Here is a 12,085-nt window from a genome sequence, read left to right on the forward strand (position 1 = left end):
TGCCCTAGACCCTGGAGACTGGATGGTAGCGTTGGACTTGCAGGACGCATATTTCCATATCCCCGTCCTGCCGGCCCACCGGCGTTACCTGCGGTTCACGGTGGGCCAAGAGCACTTTCAGTTTACCGTGCTCCCCTTCGGCCTCACCAGTGCCCCTCGGGTGTTCACGAAAGTGATGGCGGTGATCGCAGCTCATCTGCGCAGATCAGGGGTCCCAGTCTTCCCCTATCTCGATGACTGGTTGTTGAAGGCGGGCTCGCCCCAGGCAGTCGTCTCCCACCTCCAGACTACGGCGGATCTCCTGCATTTGCTGGGGTTTTCCATCAACGTGCCGAAGTCACACTTGAGTCCCTCTCAGAAGCTCCTCTTCATCGGAGCGGTTCTCGATTCGGCGCAGTTCCGGGTCCATCCACCGGAACAGCGGGTCCGGGATATACAGGCCCTGATTCCCATCTTTCGGCCTCTATCCCGGGTTTCGGTCAGGCTAGTGTTGCGGCTTCTGGGGCTGATGGCCTCCTGCATCCTACTAGTGCATCACGCCAGGCGGCGCATGCGGGCTCTGCAGTGGGACCTGAAGTTTCAGTGGGCCCAGCATCACGGCAACCTGTCCGACCATGTCTTGATCTCGGAGGGTACTGCACTGCAGTTGCAGTGGTGGCTCACGGACCGCGAGTGGGTCACGGGCAAGAGCCTCTCCCTTCCCCAACCGGAGCATGTCGTAGTGACGGATGCGTCCCTCCTGGGATGGGGTGGCCATATGGGAGAGGCGGAGATCAGAGGCCTCTGGTCTCCGGCGGAGTCTCGTCTCCACATCAACCTGTTGGAGTTGAGAGCGATCCGGCTTGCACTGAAAGCCTTCCTTCCCTCTGTCAGGGGAAGTGTCGTGCAGGTGTTCACGGACAACACCACCGCCATGTGGTACTGCAACAAACAGGGCGGGGTGGGGTCGTGGACCCTTTGTCAGGAGGCTCTGCGCCTCTGGACATGGCTGGAACACCAGGGCGTCACCCTGGTGGTTCAACATCTGGCGGGCTCTCTGAACGCCAGAGCAGACGAACTCAGCCGCCGGTGCATGATGGATCACGAATGGCGTCTGAACTCCGAAGTGGTGCAAGGCCTCTTTCAGCAGTGGGGAGAGCCTTGGTTAGATCTATTCGCCACCGAAGAGAACGCGCAATGTCAGCAGTTCTGCGCGTTGGAATTTCCAAGGCGGCACTCGCTCGGCGACGCTTTTCGTCACGAGTGGAGTTGCGGTCTGTTGTACGCCTTTCCGCCTATACCACTTCTGCCCAGAGTGCTGAAGAAGATCAGGCGCGACCGGGCCCAAGTCATCTTGGTGGCTCCGGATTGGGCACGAAGATACTGGTATCCCGAGCTACTCAGTCTGTTGACCAATCCCCCGATACGTCTGCCCCTTCGGGAGGATCTTCTGTCGCAGCAGCAGGGGACGGTCCTCCACCCGAACCTGTCCAGCCTCCACCTCCATGCGTGGAGATTGAGCGGCGGCAGTTGATGCCATTTGACTTGCCTCCTGAAGTCTGTGATATCATTCTGGCAGCCAGGCGTCCCTCCACAAAGACGGTATACGCCTGCCGGTGGAACAAATTTGTGGCATGGTGCACAGCAAAGGCTGTGGATCCCCTTTCCGCCCCTCTTTCTGAGGTTCTCCTCTTCCTTCTTTCTCTGGCCCGGCAGGGCTCTGCCCTGGGCACCCTGAAAGGTTATCTTGCTGCCATCTCCGCCTTCTTGCGGCTTCCTGATCAGCCTTCTCTTTTCAAGTCCCCTGTGGTTACACGCTTTCTCAAAGGCATTACACACACGTTCCCTCCTGTCCCTTTTGTAATGCCTCAGTGGGACTTGCATCTGGTTTTGACATTCCTGATGTGCGCTCCCTTCGAGCCTCTTCACAATTGCCCTCTTCGTCTTCTAACTCTAAAGACTGCTTTTCTGGTAGCCATCACCTCGGCTAGACGGGTGAGTGAGCTCCAGGCTTTATCTTCAAAGCCTCCTTTTCTATCTGTTCATCCGGACAAGGTTGTCCTTCGGCCTCGTCCCTCCTTTCTTCCTAAAGTGGTGACTCCATTTCACCTTGGGCAGTCTGTCACCTTGCCCACCTTCTTTCCGCCTCCGCATCCTTCCAAAGAGGAAGAGAGGCTCCACCGTCTGGACCCAAAACGTGCACTCTCCTTTTATCTGGACCGCACAAAACAGTTCCGGGTGGACGACCAGCTTTTTGTTGGGTACGTGGGCGCTAAGAAGGGGAAAGCTGTGCACAAACGAACCATCTCTCGGTGGGTCGTTTTGTGTATAAAAATCTGCTATTCCTTGGCTAAAAAGGACCCTCCTGTTGGGCTGCGCGCCCATTCTACTCGGGCCACGGCGGCTACTACTGCCTTGGGACGGGGAGTCCCTTTGCAGGACATCTGTCAGGCGGCGACGTGGGCTTCGCTACACACGTTTGCCAGGCATTATTGCCTTGACAGCCAAGTCCGGAGGGATGGCTTCTTTGGCCGTTCTGTCCTCCAGGACTTTCTGGTGTGATCTTGGTTCGCAGACCCACCACCGGGGATGGTATTGCTTGGGTATCTATTCTAAGGTGAGGAATCTAACTAACGTGTTTCTTTCAGATGAACAAGTTACTAACCTTCGGTAACGATGTATCTGTAAGAAACATTAGTTAGTTAGATTCCTCACCGACCCTCCCATCCTCCCCGTTCTGCGAACTGACATCTAGGGTTAAGGTTGTCCTTTCAGGCCCCTAGATTTTATTTTTGGCACCAGTGTCGGTCTTTGCATGGCTCTGCGTTCCTGGCGCGGAAGGCTATGTACAAGAACTGACGTCAGCGCGCGAGGGCGGCGTCTAAGTACTCCGACGACGTCATCCCGGCGCACGACGCCGACGACGGACGCGGAGCCGCAGACGACGCCTAGCGACGCGCAAGGGGTATTGCTGACGAAAAATCTTCCGGATCCAGTCTGACGCCTGGGGATATTCTAAGGTGAGGAATCTAACTAACTAATGTTTCTTACAGATACATCGTTACCGAAGGTTAGTAACTTGTTCTTTTACCCCAAACTGAGATTAGCTCACATGCCAGAAAGAGAGCCATAGTGCTCTTTTCCTGCAGTTTCATTGTTCATAAAAAATATTCACACAAGGTAAACGTGCAGAGAAACATTGTGCGTACCTTTTCCACCTTTCCTGACATCACCTGCAGTGAAAATACTTAAGTATTTGCAAAAAAATATATATTTTTATTGTAGAAAAAGCTGTGTTTTTTTGGCAAAGCTAAACTGTGAAACTTTGCAAACACAAAGGGCCCGCTTTAAAGTTTGACACACAGAGTACTCCAGTGCAAAGGTGAAAGAGCACCCTGTCCGCCAAACCCTCAGCCTGCTCACTTCATTCCGATATAGCAGACAATAAGTATTCCCTTGATGGAAACTCTGTTGGCTCTATCGACAGTAAACTACCTCCGATTGCACGACAGAATAGATGGCATCAGATAAAGGAGATTACACCACCTTCTGCCGTATTTAGAGTCAGGCGTCAGCTGCGGTCCATGCAGGTAACACCGGTGAGGCGGTAGGGCCGGGTAAGGGGGGATTTCGAGAGACGATGCAGAGGGTAAACGAAATAAATAATGAGTTTTCCCTCGGCATAGTCCCTCACAATCCCCCCTTACCTGGCCTCACCACCCCACCGCTGTTACCTGTACGGTCCGCGGCTGTTAGGCGTGCTGGCACGGGTAAGAGTGGTGGAGCGGGACAGGGTGGGGGGAAGTCGACAGACGATGTGATAGGTAAAATTGAATGAAAAAATAAATAAAACCACTTTCCTTGCACTCGCGGCATCCACGAGTCCCGTCATCTGTCAACTTCCCCCCACCCGCACCGCCCCACCACTCTTACCTGTGCCAGCCTTGAATGTTTAGAGTGGGTCCTGCAATTATGTTCCTGTCTGTCGAAACTGATGGCAGTTGTGCACCAACCTTTTTGTATATGGACAGACATAGCAGTTCCTTTCAGTGCATAGAGATAGCTGCTTGGAAGGCGATTATATAACTCAATTTAACTGACTGTAGTTTGTCAGGATGGCAGAGATTATGTTATCTGCCACATTGCTAGATGTAGTACAATCCTGCAAATTCTAAATCAGGTGCAAAGACTAGGAATCAAGATTGCAACAAAAAAACTCATGGTACTTTCATCTGATTTCAGACCCTTCATTGACTGTGCGAGCTGACATCACTGGGCCATATTCTAACCGCCAGTTTGCCTATGAGCCAAAGGACCTACCGCTGCGTAAGTAGAGTATAATTGAGATCTCTCTGTTGGTATCTGGAGTATTCACCTCAAGTCATTTTATATTGTTGTGGGAGAGGCAGTGTTTCTAGTGTTGGGGATAATGTTCTACAAGATAAAGGGCATCTGAAGCTCTGGAAGTTCTGCAGAGAGTGTCAGGAAACTAGCTGGGCGAGATTGGGGTGAGGCTGGATAACTGGGGTTGTTTGTGTTCTATAAAGGAAGAGGGATTTCCTGAGAAGGGGTACAATAGGAACTTGAGAGTACCTGAAGGTTGGAAGGTAAGCAATACAGAAGCAGAGGGCTGAAGCAGGTTGGAACACTCAGTGATTATGCAGCTGGAAGTCTAAAGGGAAAACTACATAGATAACACATGTACAAATAACAGGAAGGTAAAACAGGGAAAGGAGAGACAAACGATCATGATCACGATCGCAACTACACGCGCTAGAGCCTCCACGCGTCATCACGTCAGTCGGCTTCATTAGGAGCCAATGAGGCGACTGCGCAGTGGACGCGTAAGTCCTGAGCACCATGTCCTACACTGTTCTAGCTGTGACTATAAAATCTGCACTCCTATATGCAGGCTCAACCCCTTAGTAGGGGAAAGGGAGCTCAAAATGTTTTTGCTCAACTGTCTTTTCCTGTCCAGGCACGCTGTGGAACTCCGCATCTTGCTAGAGGAGGAAAAACCTGATATCCTGTTCCTCACTGAAACCTGGTTGAAGAAAGAATCAGATTATGCTACCGTACAAGCCCTCCCACCTCAATATATAATACAGAGGCAAGACCGTGATGTTGGTCGGGGAGGGGTATTGCCATCATCTATAAGGATGATTTTAAATGCCGCATTACTATTAACCCCATTCTTAACTGTGAAAGCATCCTGTTCTCTATCCGGGTACCCCATGTTACTTCCCTATCGGGAATTTTACTTTACCGGCCCCATTAGTCCATTCTGCCAGTCTATACCTGAAATTGTAGTCAATCTGGCAAGCTCCCTGCCTAACCTCACGGTATTGGGAGATTTTAATATACATTTTTATAATGTTCTACTTCCCCAAATATCAAACTTTGTTGAAGGGCTAGCCGCCTTTCAGCTCAATCAAAAAGTCTTAGGGCCAACATACAATAAAAGTCATTTACTGGGCCCATCTTCTCTAATATTCAAACATTGGCTACCTCCCAACCGATCCCACTCCCCTGGTCGGATCACTTTCTGCTCCCATTTACGTGGTCCAGGCAGGAAATAAGCCCACCGGCCAGAAAAACAAAAAAACATATTTTTGGTGGTTAGAGTCCTCGCTAAACACTATCCTCCAAAAAAAGAGATACAGATAAAAACTGGCACTAACAGAAATCCCTGGTACTCCCCGGGACTCCGGAAACTTAAGCAAAAATGCAAAGTATTGGAAAGGAAGTGGAGAAAAGACTTCTCACTCATCAATAAAACTAAATAAAGAGAAGCCATCAAACACTACAAAACAGAAATAAAATCTGCACAAAGCTGCTACTATCAAGATAAAATAACATCAGCGGTAAACTCTCCGCATGAAATCTTCCTCATTGCTAAATCACTTTTGACTCCTCTTGCCCCCTCACAGACTGCAGATAATCCCCAACTTCGTTGCAACCAGCTTGCAGAAATCGTTTTGACCAAAATACAAACCATCTATACGTCCTTTCCCTTGGAAAGTGACATGCAGCTGGTCCCTCAAATCGATCCAAGAAAGGAACAAGTCCTACTGAAAGAATTTCCCCCACTGGACCAGAATTCCTTAGTTGAAATTCTGACCCACCTTAAATCGGGCTCACCTGCTGACCCAGCTCCGCCCACTATTCTATACAAGATTAATAAGACCAACTCTTCAGTCATAGTCGACCTGAATAATGCCTCTTTCCTCACGGGAGTTTTACCCCCCCTGTGGAAACAAGTGATGGTCAAAGCCCTGCTAAAGAAACCCAATCTAGACCTGGAAGACTGGTCCAATTATCGACCAATTTCCTTGCTGCCTGACATAAGCAAAATCGCCGAGAAGCATGTAAACTCGTACCTGTCCGGCTTCCTGGAAAATAACAACCTGCTCCACTCCTCACAAATAGGTTTCAGATCACAGCAGGGCACTGAGACTGCTCTCCTGGCGGTAGTGGAGGAAACGAGGAAAATTCTCGACTGCGGAAGCTGAGCTGTAATTATCTTATTAGTTTTAAGCGCAGCTTTCGATACAGTCAACCACTCGCTCCTGATTAGCAGACATCGAGATGTTGGAGTTAACGGAATAGCACTAACATGGTTGCAATCCTTGCTGGAAAATAGAGTCTTCTCAGTCTTTGAGGATGATAGTATTTCCAAACAGATACCCCTTACATGTGGAGTCCCTCAGGGATCTGCATTAAGCCCCGCCCTGTTTAACGTCTACCTGAGCTCCCTGGCTCATATAGTCATCCCGTTCGGAGTGCAGATCGTCACTTATGCAGACAATACTCAGTTAGTCGTCTCCCTGAGTAAAAATGACAACTCAGGATCTGCTCTTACATCCTGCTTAGGAAAAGTGGCCAGTTGGATGAACACCTCATTTCTGAAGCTCAATGAAGCAAAAACGGAAATTATGCTTCTTGGCAAAGTGGCCCTCCTTAACATAGACTCCTAGTGGCCTAACGGTCTGGGCTCCCCCCCCCACCCCGAAAAAGTATATAAAAAGCCTAGAAGTCGTACTCGACTCCAACCTAGACCTTAAGGAACAAGCGCGGAGGGTGGCAGGCATTTGCTACGGCCTTTTGCGGATGATTAGGAAAATTCTCCCTCTACTACCTTTTCTGGCCAGAAGGCTGCTAGTACAAGCATAAATCCTGTCTCGACTGGATTACGCAAATGCTATTTACTTAGGAGCACCACTTTCCACTACTAAAATACTACAGACATTCCAAAATTGTGCAGCTCGGCTGCTCCTAAATGTTCCAAAACTGCTCACAGCCAAACCTGCTTTGACCTCATTACACATCCAGGAGAGTATTCAATTTGAAGCTATGTGCATTGCACATGAAGCACTAGCTGGAAAAGGATCCCCGTTGATTCAGGCTATGATCCATCCCTACCAAAATAGCCCTAAGATCAGAGGATAAATACTTATTAATAGTAACAAAAATCAAACAAACAAGAAGTGGAGGCCATCTGTTTTCATATAATGTTGCCAAGATTTGGAATCTCATCCCCCTTCACATCCGCTCTCAATCTAACCACCTGTATTTCCGTAAACAGTTAAAAATCCTCCTTTTTTAGGTCTCGCCTGGCGTAGGCTGCACACATGTGTAGTCTCGCTGGTGAGATTTAATGATTTGGGGTATTTTCGGTAAATGGCATTAAGCCCCGCCCCTCTTTTCCATTGGCTGGCGTCACCGTTTATGCTAAACGGTGGCCAGCCATTGGAAAAGAGCTGTTCCTGGCGTTTTCGATCGGCTTTTTCGCCCGTCCCACTTGGACGGGCTCGCCTGCTTTCCTTCTGAATTAAAAGGTTTCTTATCTTTATGGGGCCAAACATATGGCCCTATAAAGATAAGAAAGCTTTTACTTCAGAAGAAAAGCAGGCGAGCTCGTCCAAGTGGGACGGGCGAAAAAGCCAAAAGTAAACGTCATAGGCTGCCTGCTTTTTTATGCATGCGCCTCACGACTTCACCACTGGGAATATGTCTCACACCTGGACACACGGTCTCACTCGTGCCCCGCCTCAATAGTCTCATTGGGCATCCAGACTTTCCCGATAAAGGGTGAATTTATCGTCTTTCACACCCCGCTCCCGGGAAGCTTTGGACCGCGCAGCTCATGGCCCCGTTTTGGACAACAGAGACCTGCCCTTTCTGGTATCACGTTTATAATTTTACAAATGGGCGTTCACCTCCCTGGTCGATAAAAGAAAGCTTTGCTGCCGGAAAGGGTCAGCAGGGAACCCACGGACCATGCATCAGCCGTTCACGCCTCTCTGATGTCTCTCCCTGACAAGCTGCACATGGCATGCCCCCTGGTCTGTGCAAGGAATGCGGGGTTTAGCTCCGCTAAGACCATCACAGACCTTTGTGCTTGTGGGCATCCGAGGGGCAGGTCAAAGGTGAGGTGAAACTGAGCTGCCCTCATCCCGCAAAGGAGATCACAAGTTCCGGAATGCCAAGGATCACATGGCTGGGAAAGCCTGCGCTCCCAACACCCCGTTCTCCCAGGGGGAGATAATTAAGGCAGAACTGTCCTGTAGGTCTTAGAAGCACCCCCACCCCGCCATATACCCCACCACGACTGGCCACATGTCATGTGAGTCGTCTTCAACTGATCCCCTTGCTTTTTTAGCCAATTATATTTGGGAGTCTTGGATTGTAAGTAGGAGCCCCGAAGCCCAACATGGCACGTGATGTTGCCAGAATGGTAAAAAAAGACCGACTAAACGTAAGCCTGGTGACCATGCGGCTCTTTCGGAGTTCAGCACTCCTGAAAGAGGCCAACATTTGCATGGGCAACGGAAGTCGAATGGCTGTTTTCTTCTAGAGTTGCCAAGGATTGAATGGGCGCGATTGTGGCCTAGTCGGCGAGACGCTGACCTTGAAACATTTAACAAAAAAAAGAATGTGATTCTGTACTAATCAGTTTATCTCTTTGTGTTTCAAAATATAAAGGAGTGAAATGTAAATCTGTAAATAAGCACTGATAAAGCCAGTCAGTCTCGGCATTGAAAGGCGTTAGCCAGCTCTTTGGATTTGCCAATGTTTTTTTAAATACAGTTTAGCACATTTGTCTTAAGTATTGTCCATATCCAAGTATAGGAGGTTGGTAAACTGACCATGTACGTAATAGTTGTGTTAGAATATATAAGAATAATAACAAACATCTGGAAACGAATTATGGACCAGTTTTAGCATATAATGGCATGGAATATGTTATTAATTGAAAAGGTTTAGGGTAGATGAATCAACTTTCAAATGCATTTAACCGAATCTTGGCAGACTGTACATTTGATGTTTGAATGGCTTTGGGAGATATTTAAACATCAGCTTTAACATACTCCCAAAACAGAATTACAGCTCATGATGTTTGTCTCATGTTTCGTTCGTGTTGTTAAAACAATGGAAGTTTAGGGTGTGAGTGGCAAGCATTGGCATAGCCAATAGGTCTCGCCTTTGGGACCTTATAAGTATTTAGTTATGCAGCACAATATCCTTAGTGAAACAACATTAACTGTTACATGGCTAAAGACTTATAAGGTCCCAAAGGCGAGACCTATTGGCTATGCCAATGCTTGTCCCTGATCTGCTGTGAATCTGGGCTAACGTACTACGTAGCACTGGGATGCCCTTGGGTAACCAGGCGCTTTACAAGTGCTTCCTCATTCATTCATTCATGAATGATAGTTTGTCTGCTTTTCAAAGTGATATCTCTGTGAGCACAGAAAGATATTATAAGAAGTCAAGGAGCAGATTCATGGAGTTCTGGGAGATTCCCAGCAGCTCTTATAGAAAAAGAGCACTGGGTGGATCTCTGTATCAAGGGCACAAGACAGCAAAAACATACTGGCACCCTTAGTAGTTATGATAATCAACATTGTTATATAGTACACATGACAAGATTGGAAGGAACAGAACAAGGACCAACAAAAGAGAAGCCCGGCTCAGGGAAAACAGTACTGGAATCAGGGCCAGGAACAGTAATGTAATACACATAACTAAAATACTGAAAACAAAATAGGAAAGATCTACAACTCTAACAAGGCAAGATGGAAATTTGCAGACCACATAAACACAAAACACAACCCAAGGTTTCTGCGTATAACAGGGCAGATCTCGAAGAGTGCAGACAAGAGACTAGGAATAAATGCTAACACAGGAACATAGATGCAGGAAAACAAGAGACCGACAGAAATAGCCAAAAAGAAGGGAAATGGGTTCAGGAAATAAGGGGAACAGATTGAAAGAACAAGCCTGGAATGGCAGCAGTAGGAACTCTACAGAGCACAAAGCCACTCAACAGAAGTCAGTTGCGAGCCACTGCACTATGGGCTCACAGGACTGAAATAGCTGGAGTCACAGGGTAGGAGTACAGGTGCATGTAGATAGCCAGGTGCATGGAACAAACCTGGTGGAAAGAATCAGGGAACCACTAATTATGGGAAGGCAGAGCTGGGACTTGGAAAGGGGAAGACCATGGAACTCAATAGACACAAGATAGGACATGAGAAATTCAGAAACGTGTTGGGCCATAGGCAAAAGGGTGAAAAGTGCAGAAGGCAGGTATAAAGAGGTGAAAAGGGCTGTAGGATCCACGAATTAAGAGAGGGAATAAAGTACCACCACCAGGAAGTGACCATGTCAGGGTTTGGAGACAGAAAGGACTACAGGGGCCATGATGCATCAGGAAGGTAGTGCAGAAACCTCTACTGGAATATGATGTGGATCTGAAATGCAAACTGTATAAGTAAGTGTAGTTACTACTATTTAGGGATTAAGGCAGGGCCACAGAGGGCCTTCATGAAAGTCACCTAGTGGCCGGGTGGTAAAATTCTTACAGATTGGTGCTCTACGAGTTGGCGGAGATAGGTTTGAGATTAAGTCTACTGGCTGAACTGCTTACTCAAAAGCTTGAAAACTTCAGAATTAATTTCTGCTTTGGCACTTCAATTAAAATCATATGAGTCTGGGCAAATCATTTAATCTCCCTTTGCAAAGAAGAAATTCTGTAATTTCCAGATGTAAATCCCTACTAGATGTAAGCAATGTTGTCAAGATTCCCGGAGTCCCTAATCCCCTTTATTGATCGCTACCTTATTTCCGCTGCATACCAAATTACAAAGCATACATTTGGAGACTATCCAGTCCTCTAGATAATTTGGAAACGAGGAGTAAAATTCAAAAGATGATTAGATTCAGAAAGTATATTAGATTTGGAGGTTTGGTGGGGGCGTTAAATCCCACCATCATTTAGGTTAGGTCTGTGATTGCTGTTTATGGAAAACAAAGAATAAGGAAGCTATATTTAAAAAGAAATGCACCAAACATTATCATAAATAGAGCTCTTTGAAACCTTTAGTTTGAAACACCTTTAGTTAGAAACATTTGGGCCCTTAGTATGTCTCTCCATTTGTTGTAAAACCTAAACTCTGGTAATTTTGTAGCCATGTCTGGTATCAATGATATAACTGCAGATTTTGATTCAAGTGGAGAAAGCCATATGAAAATTATATTTCTGCATGTTTTCCACATAGCCTAGAGGGGTAAAAAGTACACATTTTCCATAAAGTGGAGCAGTATAGCCACATTTCTTGATGCATTAAAAACACCTTTCTCTAAATAAATTGTGTAGTTGTATAGAAATCCACTTTCTGCTTATGTTACAAGTTTATTTATATTTTCTTTGGGTTTGCAGTCTCAAAGGGTTTTGTACATCCAGCACATAATGCTCTAAGTAGCTAGATGCATTAGAACAATGCACTCATCCAAAAATATTTAGCATTGGGGTAAAAGAACATATGCACATATGTAGACATTTATGGATTAATGAGAAATGTAGGATCTTTTTTTAACTCTTTTCCCAATTTATCATGATTGAGATGCAGAAAGAAAGATTGAAAGTAAGGATATTCTCCGTTTTAAAAACAAGTACATTAAAAAAAAGGGGATTTGTGTAAAAAAGAGTACAAATTAAAAACTAAGAGCTATAGGTTTTATATACCCAAAGACCAGGGCTTTCATCTCTTATTAAGTGGAAATATTCACATAACATATCTCCCTGCCACACTGGGAAACT

The 12,085-nt window shown here is 46.8% G+C and overlaps 1 protein-coding gene across 1 annotated transcript in view; it reads left to right on the forward strand.

Moving 5' to 3' along the window:
• LOC146796956 (anterior gradient protein 2 homolog) overlaps window positions 1-12,085 on the forward strand; it is an 85,687-nt gene that overhangs the window by 62,190 nt on the left and 11,412 nt on the right. The window contains exon 7 of the mRNA XM_085629583.1: window positions 4,222-4,305. Within this exon, the coding sequence (XP_085485709.1) occupies window positions 4,222-4,305 (84 nt within the window). The remainder of the gene's footprint in view (window positions 1-4,221; window positions 4,306-12,085) is intronic.

Source organism: Triturus cristatus, chromosome 10 (genome assembly GCF_964204655.1).
Source record: "Triturus cristatus chromosome 10, aTriCri1.1, whole genome shotgun sequence".
NCBI classification, from domain to species: domain Eukaryota; kingdom Metazoa; phylum Chordata; class Amphibia; order Caudata; family Salamandridae; genus Triturus; species Triturus cristatus.